The 15,638-nt window shown below is 37.7% G+C and overlaps 1 protein-coding gene, 1 long non-coding RNA gene and 1 pseudogene across 2 annotated transcripts; all 3 read right to left on the reverse strand.

Moving 5' to 3' along the window:
• Positions 1-2,579: 2,579 nt before the first annotated feature.
• On the reverse strand, positions 2,580-3,350 carry LOC126713248 (uncharacterized). Its single transcript, XM_050412956.1, has one exon. The coding sequence runs from the start codon at positions 3,348-3,350 to the stop codon at positions 2,580-2,582; it is 771 nt and encodes a 256-aa protein (XP_050268913.1).
• Positions 3,351-5,450: 2,100 nt separating this feature from the next.
• On the reverse strand, positions 5,451-5,987 carry LOC126714397 (uncharacterized). The gene is made up of 3 exons (XR_007651593.1): positions 5,927-5,987; positions 5,695-5,817; positions 5,451-5,536 (listed from the first exon to the last, which is right to left on the reverse strand). It is a non-coding gene; the product is annotated as an uncharacterized LOC126714397 (long non-coding RNA).
• An 8,183-nt stretch (positions 5,988-14,170) lies between these two features.
• On the reverse strand, positions 14,171-15,630 carry LOC126713257 (ACT domain-containing protein ACR8-like; annotated as a pseudogene).
• Positions 15,631-15,638: the final 8 nt, after the last annotated feature.

Consider the following 15,638-nt stretch of genomic DNA (forward strand, 5'->3'; position numbering starts at 1 on the left):
GCTAATGATTTGCTTAGCTGCGCTCAGATAGGCTTTCATCTGAGAGTCCCGAGCTTCAAAACTTCCCAGGATCTGATAAACAGCCAGCCAGGAATCTGAATAAATCTCCACATCCCTTACGCCTAGGCACAAAACGGTCCTCAATCCGGCAAGAAAGGCCTCCTATTCGGCCCCATTATTAGAGGCTTTAAATCCCAATTTGAAGGAATGCTCTAGTCGTATGCCCTCCAGAGTGATTATGACAATTTCGGCTCCGGCCCCCATAGCACTCGAAGCACCGTCCACAAACACCTTCCACGGGCAATTCTCTACATTACAGATTATCTTCCCGTCGTTCTTGGGGGAGAATTCTGCAATGAAATCAGCAAGAACCTGTCCCTTCACTGAGCTTCGCGGCCTGTACCTTATGTCGAAGGAACCTAGCCGAGTTCCCTACTTAGCTATTTGGCCCGTGAAGTCTGACCTTTTTAACAATGACTGCAAGGGATACTTGGTAAGGACGAACATAGTATGAGCCTAAAAGTAACGCAGTAGCTTTCTCGTTGCGTGCACCAGAGCCAATACTAACTTCTCCAAAGGCAGATATCTCGTCTCGGCATCTACCAAGGTTTTGCTTATGTAATACACCGGCTGTTGCACTCTTCGGTCCTTCAACAATACAGTGCTCACGGCGTGATTGGACACCGAGAGGTACATGGATAAATCTTCTCTAGAATCCAGGGTCGTTAACATAGGCGCTTGCATCAGATACTCCTTCAGATCTCGAAAGGCCTTGTCACACTTCTCATCCCACTAAAATCCCTTCCACTTCTTCAGAAGTTGATAAAATGGTCTGCAGCGATCAGAAAATTTAGAGATGAACCGATTTAGTACGGCTAACATCCCGATTAATACTTGTACTTCCTTAGGATTTCTTGATGGTCTGAGGTGATTCATGGCTTCTATCTGATCGGGATTGGCTTCTATCCCCCGAATAGAGATCAGATACCCCAAGAACTTACCAGCCCCCACACCGAAAGTGCACTTCTTAGCATTCAAGTGCAACTTATGCTGCCGGAGTACCTCAAATACTCCCCAGAGATCTTCTATATGTCGTGGTTCCTATTTACTCTTTACCACCATATCGTCGATGTATACTTCTACCATGCACCCAATTTTCTCTCGGAACATCCTTGTCATCATTCGCTGGTACGTGGCTCCGGCGTTCTTTAACCCAAATGGCATTACTTTATAGTGATAGTTTGCATTCGGGGAAATGAATGCTGTCTTTTCTCGGTCCTTGGGTGCCAGGGCAATCTGGTGATACTTTTGAAAGGCATCCAAGAAGCTCATCCTCGGGTGTCCATATGTAGCATCTACCAATTGATCAATCTTGGGCATTGGGAACGGATCTTTAGGACATGCCCAATTTAAGTCCGTGAAATCGACACAAACCCTCCATTTGCCATTCTTTTTCTTCACTACCACTGTATTTGCTAACCATTCCGGGAAGAATACTTCTCTTATCACTCTTGTTTCCTTCAGCCTTTGGACTTCCAACTTGACTGCGTCAACATGCTCCTTCAATGCTCTTCTCGGCTTTTGTTTTTTCGAGGGGAATGATGGGTCCACATTGAGCTTATGGACAATGAACTCGGGATCTGCTCCAGGAACTTCGTACAGACTCCATGCAAAGACATCCACATTCTGCAAAAGGAATAAAAACATTTCTACCTCATCTCGGTCTTTCATGCTCGTGCCTATTTGGAAATACCTGTCAGTGTCTGGAAAAATTTTAACCTTCAAAACCTCCTCGGCACAACTTACCCCTACTTCTTCTTGGGGCTTCTGTAATTGCTATGAAGTTACTCATTCGGTGGTTTCCTTTTGTTCAACCTGCTTGCCTTTCCGCCTACCACTCGCTGGTTTCCCTGTACCACAACAACTCCATACTTGGTGGGAAATTTAACTTTCACATGTAGGGTGGACAGAACAGCCTTCATTGCGTGAATCCACGGTCTTCCCAAGATTGTCGCGTATGGCTAGAACGATCTAACTACTATGAAGGTCACCATCACTTCATTGCCTTCCATGTTCATTGAGAGAGAAATTTGACCTTCAGGGATTACCACTCTTCCGTCAAATGAGACCAGCGGCGTATCATATTTCATCAAGTCCTGATTTTTTAATCCGAGCTCCTCAAACAAATCTGGGTACATTACATTAGCTCCGCTTCCCTGGTCTATCATCACTCTTTTCACCAAGAAGCCACTTATCCGTGCTGTTACTACCAACGCATCATCATGAGGTTGGATTGTCCCCTCCAGATCTTCCTCGTCAAAAGAGATTGCCAGCTGCCCAACTTTCATCCTTTTTTTGAGTGATTGTCCTTCCGCGCAGGTTACTGTTAATACTCTTCTGGTTGTGGGCGCACTCCTAGGGGCAGCGTGGATGACCTCGATCACTCCCAACGGTGGCGGGAGGGGATTCCCTTTCTGCTGAACACCCTGGCCGGCATCTCGGTTACCGGAATCCACTACAAACTCTTTCAAATACCCTGCCTTCACTAGTTGTCCCAGATGATCTTTTAATTCCCGGCACTACTTGGTGGTGTGCCCTTTATCTCTATGGTATGTGCAGTACAAGTTTTGATTCCTTTGAGATGGGTCGCCCCCCATCTTGTTCGACCACCTAAAGAACAACTCGTTCTTAATCTGATCTAAAATTTTGTGCACCGGCTCTTTGAACGCCACATTCACTCCTTCAATTTGTGCTTCTAGTTCCTGCATCCTGAAATCCTTTTTTGTTTTTGTTGGAAAAATGCCCTGCCGAGAGCGACTGAGCAACGAGGCCTTACCCTTATTCTGCAGCTGATTATCTTCGAGACGCTTATACTCCTCAATACGCCTCATAAGTTGCCTCATATCCTTGGGAGGTCTTTTCATCAGTGACTCCCGTAGTTTAGAGTCTTTGGGATGCCCCATCTTGAAGGTGCTTGCCGCAATCTTCTCATCGCCCCCACCGATTTCATTGTATAGTTCCCAATATCGACTGGCATAACTCTGAAGGGTTTCGCCAACCCTCATTTTTATGGAAAGCAGTGCGTCCACCAATTGTGGCACTCGGCTGCACGTCACGAATTGCGTGCCAAACTCGTGGATCAGCTCTTCGAAGTTGCGAATGGAACCTTTTCGTAATCCATTAAACCATCTCAAGGTCGTGGAGCCGAGACTAGAGGGGAACACCTTACACATCAGTGCATCATTGTGTGCATGCAAGGACATCATATGGATATAATGACTGACATGCTCCGCAAGGTCTGTTTTCCCATTGTAGGAATTAAATGGTGGCCGTGTAAACCGACTCAGCATAGGGACCTGTTCAATTTCATTTGAGAATGGTGACCGAGCAGCTCTTCATAAGGCCCGGCTCATGGTGTCTATGGCAGCATTGTGGGTTCGCCATTCCTCTGGGGAATCCAAACCATGGTCGTCATATCCATGCGAACGTGAACGATTCCGGTGCTGACGTGTATCTCGAGAACGTGAGTGGTTCCTGTGTCGGTGTGATTCTTGGGAAAGTGACTGGTCTTGGAATCGTCGGGGACCGGACTGGCTAGAGCCCTCTTTGCCTCGATTTCCCACGCTATCATCCCTCCTTTCTCGATTGTTTCGGTTCCTTCTCTAGCGCCAACCCCTTGCTTCCAACTCCAGATCCTTCACCAGTCTACGCAACTGCTCCAGCTCTTGCCGACATCATTTGGTGAGTCTGGTCTGACCCCTCTCCAAGGCAAGATTCTTCTTCTCCTCGCCCACGCTCCCTATCCTCACGCCTTTTCTGTCTTCTTTCCTGCCATGTGGTGTCCCGAGAAGATCGATCTTACTGATCCGCTCCCAGCTTGGCCTCCTGAATGCCCTTCAGACATTTCCCGTGTTTAAGTCTCAGTCGAACCATAGCTTCATAGGGTAGCCCCACAGTGGGTGCCAATTGTGCGCACCAGAAATGAAATTATTGGGCTTAACCTTACTTGGGCTCACAACTTATTTATAAAGTGGGCTTTAGAATTTCCTACTTTGGGTCGTTCTCGGCACAAAGACTCAAAGTAATATCCTCTCTCTCTCTCTCTCTTCCTTAATAACTGTTTTTCTCCATTTTTTCTGAACCCCCTTTCTTCCCCAACTTCTCCTATTTATAGCCCTAAGTTAGTGGGTCGATCATGATTGCTGCCATTGTTAGTGCAATTAAAGGTCCAATATTATCTATTGTAAGTGGATGCTTAGGTGAGAGTGGAATGCTGAGATTATGGCTTTGGAACTTGGTTCCAACTCAAGCGAATATGCCTGATAGTGATTTTTCCTGGAAACTACTGAGCACCCTATGGTATGTCTGGATTTTAGTCTTGAGCACTGGTTAGGGGACGAGATTTAGACTTGTAGTTTATGAGGGTAGTATAAAGTAGGGATTTGAAAAACAGGGCCGTGCTACCGGGCCTGAATCCAAGGCCCAATTGGATCTGGGCACCTCGGTGCCGTACAGTTTACTAATAAAATTACTTAACAAAACGCAAGAACAATATAAATAGAGGCATATATAGTGTCCATTTGGTAAAGATTATTTTTACCAACTTATTTTACTATTCAGTTTAATTTTGCTACTATTCATAGGTCTTATTGTACTTTTTAGTCCTCAACAAAAAGTTTTCAGTTTTAGCAAAATAATTGGATTCCAAACGAACCAATAGGAAGCATTACAAGCATAAATGAAGGCATATATCTCGACCCTTGTATTTGGCTTACACAGAGCCACCACCATAGGCATTGGCTTCAACTCTACAGTTTCGTTGATGAAATCCCAGTAGTGATTGAAAGAGAACTGCTCTGATGGAGGAGATATGCAATCTCATTGGTAATGGAGGTCACGAATTCCTTCAAGGCTTTACACCTTTCTTTCTGTCCTCTTCTCTTCCTAGGGAGTAAAGCTATCGTAATTGACAGTACAATCCCCGATGTGATATATACTCGAGTACCATAAGTGCTCCAAGGTTCCATAGATTCCTATATTATGAGGAAAGTGAATATACCAAGTGAAGTCATCTTCCCAATAATTGACAATGTTGCCCAACATTTCCACGCAGTTGCTGATAAACTTTCAATTCGCCATAATGGATTGCCAAGTACTGGTTGAAGTACTTGGTGCGTGTGGTTAGTGACGAATTGTAACTTTGGTTTATTAAAGATAACATCTAAGTCAAAATGACAATCTAACAAGAATGAAGCCTGAGAACGACACTAGATAAAATAAAATTTTGTACACTAATCTTAAATTCTGTTAGAAATAAAGAAGAGATACTATCTGAATTTTCCTTACAGAAATTACACAATATGATTTTACCAAAAGAAGTAGCGGACATGAGGCGTTGACCAAGTCACTGTCTTAAGACAAATCGTGTCGTCTACGGTATATCCCTTGCAGCAGCATAATACACATATTTTAAGGGCTTCTTTACCTGATCTGGTCTGGCTGAATATATTGGAATTGCAGGGTCCCGATTAAATTCCTGAGATTAAGGTCAACAAAAACATATTATAAACGCAAGAAATAACTTGGAATGTTGGAAACAGTGTTATAATTATTTGGATAGAATGATGGTTTCATAAAGTCACTGATTTCTACTTAAAATTTGCCACTACCCAGAACTGAATCAGTAAAGTTTACCATGCCAGAAATTTGGCACATCTGAACCAACTGTTGACAGAAACTACAAGCAGTGCTCTCTTGGACGGTTTTTGAGAAGTTGATGCAAGCCCAATGTCTGACGGTGCTTCCATTTATCACTTTCTGCATTAAAACGAACCTTCTGTCAGATATAGTTAGTCTCGGACTTTTAACACTTAGAAATCAGTTTGCTGTTAAATTTTTAAGTTTCTCAAGTTTTACATTGACTAACCTTGTTCATCATATTCCACTGACCAAATTGAGGCAAGTATTCTTTTTCCTTTCCAGTATCATGATACTTAAGCTATTACGAAAAGAAAAGGGATACAATAAACAACTTGTTGGTAGTATGAGGCTTAATGTCTGAAGTAGTAAAGTGGCTTTGAACTTACCCATGGATCTGGAAGAACCCGAGCCTCAACAGATGCAAGCTTGTTGTCTATACTAATGCCAAATTCCTTTGCATAGGGATCTTTCTCATAGTCATTTTGATGAACTGTCGGCAAAGACATCGGAGAAATGTCAGATCTTTGGTGTACCGTTCATCTTCATGTTGTCATTATTATTTGCATTGACCAATAATTTGCCTTTTGCTGACAGATATTGAGAGGGGTAACTCTTTGGAACAAGCAAGTGTTGCATTTTGATTATATATAAAAAAAAAGCAAGTGTTGCAGTATGGTAGAAAATTGGAACATTGTAGAAGCAAAAAACTATGGATTTTCCTTTAGTAGATCTCAATATAAAGAGGTCCGTGAAAAATCTTTTGCAAAAAAAAAAAAAAAACTTGGTTAATTTTTGTTCGAAAATTCTCCTAGGTCCTACTGGCCAAGAATTTTCCCAGAATACAATGTTGGCGTTTTTGCACAAGAACTTGTAGATCGCAAATATAGTTGTTTGATAAACAAATGGAAAAATCTTTTGCAAGGAAAAAAAAAAAAAACTCGATTAAGTAGGCATTTGGATACATGCCCACATCCTTGCGTATGCGTTTTTATGCTTTTGTTTCATTGAGAAGCGCGTTTCAGTGCTTTCCAGAGGGTCTCGAGCACTGTTCACAGGACCCACAAACCTCTTTTTTCACCAAAACTTTCATTAAAAATGGGCCTCATGACACTATTCACATATTTAAAAATTATTTTGCTACAATGTTTTCAGTTTTCAGCAAAATAAGAGGTATCCAAACGGACCCTAAATCTTGTTTGAAAATGTCCCTAAGTCCTATTGGCCAAGAATTTTGACCGGAAAACAATTTCGGCGTTTTTGCATGAAAACTTGTAGATAGCATATATAGTGGTCGAAGAAACAAATGGAAAAATCATTTGCAGGGAAAAAAAAAATTCATTAAAATTTGTTTGAAAATGCCCCCAAGTCCTACTTGCCAAGAAATTTGACCGGAATACAATGTCGGTGTTTTTGCATGAAAACTTGTAGATTGCGTATTTAGAGGTCCTAGAAACAATTGAAAAAAAAGGGTTAAATTTTGTTTTAAAATACCTCTGGGTCCTAATGGCCAAGAATTTTGACCGAGATAAAATGTTGGTTTTTTTACAAGAAGCTTATAGAAACTATATTTAGAGGTCCCAGAAACAAATGAAAAAATCTTTTGCAAAAAAAAAAAAAAAAACCCAATTAAAACTTGATAAAAAATGCCTCGGGGTTCTACTGGCCAAGAATTTTGATCGAAATATATTATTTCGACATTTTTGCACGAAAACTTGTAGATGGCATATTTAGTGATCCAAAAAAGTAAAAGTCTAGCAATAATGGTATCTTTTGTAGTGCCCCATGTCTGTAGTTTGAAACTTCGCACTATCTACCTGTAGTCAAGGTTTTCAGACCTGGACCATTTATTGAACCGTAAAAGGGAGAGGATCAATGTTTTTAAGATCGAATCGAGGTTGAACCGGTATCGAACCGTAATGACGTCATAATTAATTTAATAATTATTTAAATATAAATAAATATATTAAATTAGTATAAATAGAAAAATTAAATTAAATGACCCAATTAAATATAGAAATATATCTTTCAAATCTATTTTTTCATATCATAACTTTCTCGAGACAAAAATAAAAAATATCATATCCTAAGCATAGATATAATATTTCTTTATTTATTAATATGTTGATTAGTTAAACTGGTGATAGTAATATTGTAATAATATAAGAATTAGAAGGACACTTTGTAATTTTAAATTAAAATAATTATTATATACTTAATTGTATATAATAATGAGTGCACCTGAGTTTGCCAAGTCCTCAATAACTAGTGGAGGCCTTATACGTTTTTATTTTTTGTTGTTGTTTTACTCAATTTGATTCTTCTTTTGTATTCACCGGTGGGCTGGGTTTACAGTCATCAAATGCTTGTCACATATCAATCTATCAATAGTCACATCACGGGCTTAGCTACAAAAATCTAATGGCCGAAACATTTTGCCATCTTTAATTCAAAAATTAAAATTTTTCTTCTTACCCAATGCAAGTCACGTGAAAGGTCCTTGGAAACATAAAAAAGAATTCAAAAGAATCAACACAAACACAAACGGAGAGAAGATGAGAAATGGAAACCACAGTTGTGGAGACGAAAAGAAGAAAGAGAAGGAGAAAAAGAAGCAAGAAGAAGGAATAGAAGCAGAAGACGAAGACGAAGATGAAGATGGAGGTCGTGACTGGCAATCTGTGCTAGGTTGCTAGCTTGCTGCTTCAACTTCGCACAGCCCCTACTTTGTCATCTTCTTCTCAGAGATGATAGTCTCTCAAAAAGAGCTCATCAAAGATCATCTCAATTCAAAAATATGAAACTCGGGCATAATACTATTATTATTATCACTACAGCTTTGAGCATGATGTGTTTGTGAGTTTTGGTAGCAGAGAAATCTTGCGTTGGTTGTGGGTCTTGCACCAGTGGGTATTTGATACATGGTTCTAAGAGCATCTCCAACAGGTTGGCTGTCTCTAAATTTTGGAGAGAAAAAGTCACTGTTCACACAAAAAAGACCCTCTAACAGCCTCTCCATCTCCAAATTTATTTATTTATTTATTTGCTACAGCAGCTCTCCAAGTATGGAGAGCACTGTAGCAAATATTGTAACACATCTAAACAATATTCAAGCTTAAAATAATACCGGGTTGAATAAAAAAAAATTCTTTCTCTCTCATCCCTTTTCTCTTTTGTTCTTCACTTTCTCGTGCTTCTCTATCTCAACGGTTACAATCTAAAACATACCACAATCAAAACAAAAACCCAATCGAAAGATTTGAAACACAAAAACAGTCTTTCTCATAAGCTTAATGAAATCTGAACAATAAAATAAAACTAATCAAACCAGAACCAAAAAAAATCATGTAGAACGCCGATCTGACCAATATGGTGATTAAGCTGCATGTTCTTAGAAGTGGGGAGGACTGTAATCTTTGTTCTCTGCCGGTGATCTATGTGTGTATGAAAGAAAATTTGTTTGTGTGAGATTGAGGGAGAGAAATTTGTGTTTGTGTGTAAGAGAAAGAGAACAAAAGAGATAGGGAGAAGGGGAGAAATGTTCTGGAGAAAACTAGAAAAACAAAAATTCAAACAAAGAGTGAAGATAGATATTGGGGGTAGGTGTACGTGTGTGGAGGAGAAAAAACAAGAAAAAAAAAAAAGTATGGATGAAAAAAAAAAAAAACTAAAGAAAGAAAGGAAAATAATATAAGGAATAAGAAATCAAAATTGAGTAACATTACCACGATATTTTCGCAATATTTTCACAATAAATTTTAAGTGATAGATTGTTATTAGTTGATATTGGGGAATAAAAAAATAATTTAAATGGTGGGTTTAAATCAGAACTAATAACAACTTACCATATAAGATTTTGTTGTGAAAGTATTGCGAAAAAATGTAATAGACGTAACATTTCTCAATAAAAAAAAATATAATTGTTAATGTTGTTTGGAATTTGAAAAATATTTATTGTGATGTGTTCAAATTAAAATCAGTAATAACTTACCATATATGATTTATTGTGAAAATATTGTAAAATGTTAACATAGCACTTTTCATTAAAATTAGATGAATGAAAGAAGATTGAAAAAGAAATATTAAGGAAAGAATGAAGAAATAATATTTAAATAGGATAGAGAAATTGATAGATAGTCTGTTAGAAAGTGTATTTGAAAAAGCAGGTAGGCAAAAGGTAAAATGAACTGTTCACTCTCCAAACAGTACAAAAATTTAGAGAGTCTGCTGGAGATGCTCTAACTGTCCAGGTCTTGGTTCGTTTGTGACTAAACTTGGTAACGAGTCCAACCTCTTTTGCCCTTCTCAACAAATGACATCAAATAACCTTTATGTTAAATCATTTAGAGTTTTGCCCAGCTTTATATTGGTTGTAGAGCCGAAGCTAGCTTTTAGAGTTTCAAATTGTTATCAACTTACCAATTTTTTATGGGTTTTATTAGGTCATGTAGGAGTAGCTTACTATTTATATAATAAAAAGTTTACATATCAGGCATAAAACACTACAAAGACAGTCTATAGTTCCTCAAAAAATAAAAATGAAAAGGACACCATTTATATAATAAAAAGTTGTATACAGAAGACTTCAGAGGCATTACTACAATTCCTTAAAAAAAAAATAAAGAGGACGCAGTCCAAGACTTCTTATTGCCCATTGTGAGCTCAAACTCATGTATTTTGAATATTTCCTATGCGTGTATTTTGTATATTCAGCACAAACAATATCCAAAATACATGAGATTAAGCCCGCAATGGGCAATAGGAAGTCCAAGCCCACAATAGGCAATATAATAGATAATGCCGAGTTTAGGACAATAAGAGCATCCACAGCAGATGTGGCAAAAATTATGCCATTTTACAACATCAAAGACCTACTTTATTATTTTACCACACCATTTTACAACATCCCATTTATCAGATGTTTTATCATACAATCCTATACATTAAAATAATATTTCCTACATAATAAAATAATATTTCCTACGCATTAAACACAATCTACAGCCACTGCAAACAACCAACAGCCACCACTACACAGCCACCTATTCCTCCACAACCCAAAACACAAGTCAAAACAAACCCACCACAGCCGTTAATCTCTGCCATTATTGAAAAATTTTAAGGTTTTGGATGTTTTTCTTGCTCTGTTTTGGTTTGGAGGCAGAGAGAGATCTTTGATTGATCAACACCCAGCCACAACCACGGCCCCACGCCGCCACTGCACCACATCGACCCAAACAATCAACGACACAAACCCATTACAAAATCACCCCAAACAACCACGGCCCCACGCCGGACCCATTACAAATCACCCCAACAATCAACGACACCAACCCAGGCACGATCGCCGCCTTGGCCCTGTCGGTCCACCCGATCGTGTTGAAAGCGAGAACGAAGAAGAAAGCGAGCGCGATGAACTGGGCGAAGAAAAAAGCGAGAGCGATGAGCCACGGGATCGGAAGGCGGAGAACGCACGATCGCCGCCTTGGCCCTGTCGGTCCACCCGATCGTGTTGAAAGCGAGCGCGAAGAAGAAATCGAGCGCGATGAACTGGGCGAAGAAAAAAGCGAGAGCGATGAGCCACGGGATCGGAAGGCGGAGAACGCGGCGGCGAAAGTCAGCGTCTTGGTGAGCACGAAGGCGCCGAGGTCGAGCAGGGCGACGGCGCCGAGAGAAACAGGGAGTTCGACAGAGAGACAGAGTGAGGTTTGAGAGAAGAGGATTGGGGGTTTGAGGGAGAAGAGAGGGAACCGGAGAGTGAGAGAGAAGAGAAAAGAAAAAAAATGAAGTGAGAGGAGAGAGACGACGAATATAAAACAATAAAAATTTTTACCACATTAGTCCGCACCGTTGCAAATTTGCAACGGTACTGTAGCTATGTGGTATAAATTTTGAGATTTAGCACATCTCATAAAGCATCATTTTTGTGCTTGGTGTGGTAAATGTGCCAAATATTTGGCATTTGGCACATTTACCACATCTGCTGTGGGTGCTCTAATAATACAGGAATGGGCAATATCTTAAAACCACACATACATAAACACTTAAACAACATCATGGAAATCCTTACACATGTTCATGCAAGACAAGAAAGAAAGGGTATTATCCTTCACTGTGATACATGCATGCTTATTTGCTTTAATATGTTCACTTCAAAACAATAAAACAAAGTTTGTCATTTGTTTTATAATTGCTCGCTTTTAAAATCTGAAATCATCCATGATGCTTTTCATTTTCAGTACTATATAATATTATATATATATATATATATATATATATATGAATAATTATATAGAAAGATACCATATTTATGCCTCCATTTTTGAGGGCTAAGGCAAAAAATTTAATTGTTTTTTTTATTAAAAAAAAATTTGCACATTGCTTATTTTAAGTAGTACTTTATATTTTTTATTAAAAAAAAAAAATCCCATAGTCTTACTTTTAAAAGACTTTTTTTTTTTTGGGTGGGAAAATGCAAAGTTATGATCATTTTAATAAAAAAAAACTTATAAACTAATGTGACAATGAACGTAATTGGTAGAATCTCAAAAAAATAATAAATGAGTATTTGAATAAATGATATTTGGGATCCTACAAATTTTATAAGTGAAGCTTACAAAGATGAATAATGTATCATCAATCACCAAAAAAATTTAAAAAAAAAATTTATTAGATTGTTGAAATATATCAATCATATGCATTTCGATACATCAATTTGTAAATGCTTATATGGTAAAATCTATAATATTTTTAGCACATTTCAAATATCTTGTTTGACGACAATAAATTTTGCTAATTGAGCAAATAACTCGAATCCTCAACCTTTCACAACTTAATAAAATAAAAATTACGCTTTTCCAGTTAAAAAATTATTACTACTTTCGGTCAAGTTATTATGCTTAATGCTAAAGAACAAGTATATTTCGTTCCAGAATATGTCAACATCAACGGTTGGAAAATGGAAATCACTATCTAAGGGATCAGAATATGTAGTCAACTATAACAACAACTAATATCCATATTATAGCTTTAAATTGATTTCATGTATAAGCTTAGAATGCAAGCTGAGGAGGGAAAAAAAAAAAAAAAAAATTGAACAACTATTTCTGATTTTTTAGTCTTAAGAGTAATAGACTTTGAATGATTCACATTGCTATCAAATCTTGGAAGTTGAAACCTTACAAACCTGAAATTCAAGGCAGTCTTTTTCCTTTGTATGTGAACATTACCTAATTATGAAGGCTAGAATGGTTGTAGGCGTAATACCATCGCACTTGTTATTTATGAATCCCAACCATATAACTGTCTGTCAGTCCATTCACATTTAAATTCCTCTATTCATGAAAGCAAGTTCCAAATGATTCTGCTCACCTACTCTTCCAAGTTCCAAAGCCATTTTAAAGTTATACAAGAAAGGAACAAGTTCTTGCAGAAAAACCAGACATTTTTAGTAAAAGTCTCCTTATCATAAGGACAACAATTTAAATGTCCAAAAAAGAAAAGTATATAATTTATCACATAAGATAGGAATATTGATTTTCACCTTATTTAGATAGAACCAGGGCCTGTCTCATTTTGTTTTTGCAGGGATAGGAAAGTACTTTAAGGGGTTAAATCTCTTTTACTTGAAATTGTCCAAACTTTGGAAATTTATAGAAGTAGCCTAATTGTGTAGTCACTAGCTTATTAGATAAAAACAGAAAAAAGAAAAAAGAGCTAGTGGGTAAAGAAAATAGCTAGAAGCAGAGTCATTCACTAGAAGTTCTTAAATTGCAATTTCACTCGAAACAATCTTCATTGTCCCTTCCAACAAATTAGGTACCGCTTGTTTTATGAAATTTATTAGGTTACACTTAAGAAAACCCACAAAATGACTAATGATATGGATATGTAAGAGCACTAGTATTGGTGGTGCTAAAAAGTTATATTGTTATTTTTAATACCACCAAATACCAAAATGTGGCTATATTGGTGGAGCTAAAACCATATTATTATATGTTATATTCACACTACTTTTTAATAAAAAAATCTCGTTTCTCAAGAAAAAAAAAAATATATATATATATATATATATATATATATATCTATTTTTCTTCGTCTTACCACTCTACTTCATTTGTCCAAATCATTTCTCCTCTTTCTGCGTTCATACTACTTTAATAATATAAAATTCAAATAGCTAAAATTATAAATTTGATGTTGAGTGTATTGTAAAATGAAAATGTAAAATAAATAAAGCAGATGCTCTAATATATCATGTGTCCTTCTGGATATATGATTTTTATTTTAAACATTGAACTATAATTAGTTTTAGCATAACTCTAATATTTGATTAAAGGAATCGTTAATGGATGCGTTTAAAAACTATTTTAAAAAACCTTTTTATGAAAAAAAAATTATTTTAATGGATACATTTAAAAACTATTTTAAAAAACCTTTTATGAAAAAAAAAAAATTAATTATTTTAACGACTTTACAACTTTGTATAATCCTCGTGTAAATAGTATAAAACTTTTCTAAACTCATTTACTAACAATTGGCCAAGTAACAGACCCTTTGATTAATCAAGGGCACAAGACAATAGGCATTGAATAACGCGTTGCCTCTCTGGTTCAGAACTTATTGGAGTCCCATCTGTGTGTCTAATGTAAAATTCCTGTACCAAATAATAAAAGAGTCAGTATTTTCAATTGGAAACATTAATGTTAGCAAAAACCCAATTCATGTTTTGGTATTAAATTTACGTACCAAATATGCTCTGTCTCCAGCTGTATTGATAGTAGCATGAAAAACAACATACTCCATGTCTGTCATCGTGCAAACAATGTCAAATAAAAGCTTCGACCTGTCCTTGCACTGAACATTCACAACAGAGTAACCCCTCTCAATCCAATTCTGAACCGTGACAATGGGACAGTCATCACTGCGCTTCAAAATTGGCTTCCACTCATAATCACGATCCGCAAACATCATTTGGTGCAGCCTCCTCTCAGTGTGCGTGACCGCCATAGGCACCGAGGTCTTAGCACTGCGAATATCATTGTCACCTTTGAGTACATTCCTCAAACGAGCTTCGACTCGGTCTATTTTCTGGGAATCCTCAATGGGGCAACCGGAATCACAGTCCTTCACATAGATTAGTGAAGCAATTCGGCCATTGTGAGTCCAAACTTTAGCTTCCACAACATTGCATTGAAGGTCAGCTAGCGCAGCAAAAACCTCAGATAGTAGACCAACACGGTCGGTTCCAGTTAGTTCTAGGGCTGTTAGGCCGTTAGTCCGACCATAGTGAATGCTGCCCATAGACTGTTAACAAAATAAACAAACAAAGAAAAAAAAATTTAATCATATTTATTAAAATCAGAACGGCAATAAATTAGGCATTGAATGTGATAATTACCTGTTCAATGTATCTGATAACGCTCGCATCCGTAAGTTTGTTTCCGATTTGATCAGTCACATGGAAAACTGCAACCAAAAACAGAACAAAACACGTGTTTCAGAAATTTTCAATAACTAGAAACAACACGTTTAAGCTAACGTGCGCCGAACATGGACACCATTAATTTAACAAAAAGAAAAAAAAAAAAAAACAATTAAAAGCTTGAATTCTTTTTCCTCTTACCATCCATGAACCATCTTCCATCTGAAGATATGTAAGCCTTTTTGATGGAAAGGTTCAGATCCGTGAGAACCTGCACGGCCTCAAGTAAAATTCCATGCCTTCTAGCACTATCAACCTGCAAATTAAGCAAAAGAGGAAAACAGAAAAACCGAGTTAGTAAAATTTGTTTTTTTGGGAAAAGTTTTCATAGAAAAATTGATTTCGTGCTTGAGAGGTTTCGTGAGAGGCGTACCGTGACAAGAGTCGCAGTGGGGCGAACGGCATTGTCGATCACAACCCTGCGCAATAGCAGTGACAGGCTGCTGCATTCGCTCAC

Source organism: Quercus robur, chromosome 1 (assembly GCF_932294415.1).
Source record: "Quercus robur chromosome 1, dhQueRobu3.1, whole genome shotgun sequence".
Classification (NCBI taxonomy): Eukaryota; Viridiplantae; Streptophyta; class Magnoliopsida; order Fagales; family Fagaceae; genus Quercus; species Quercus robur.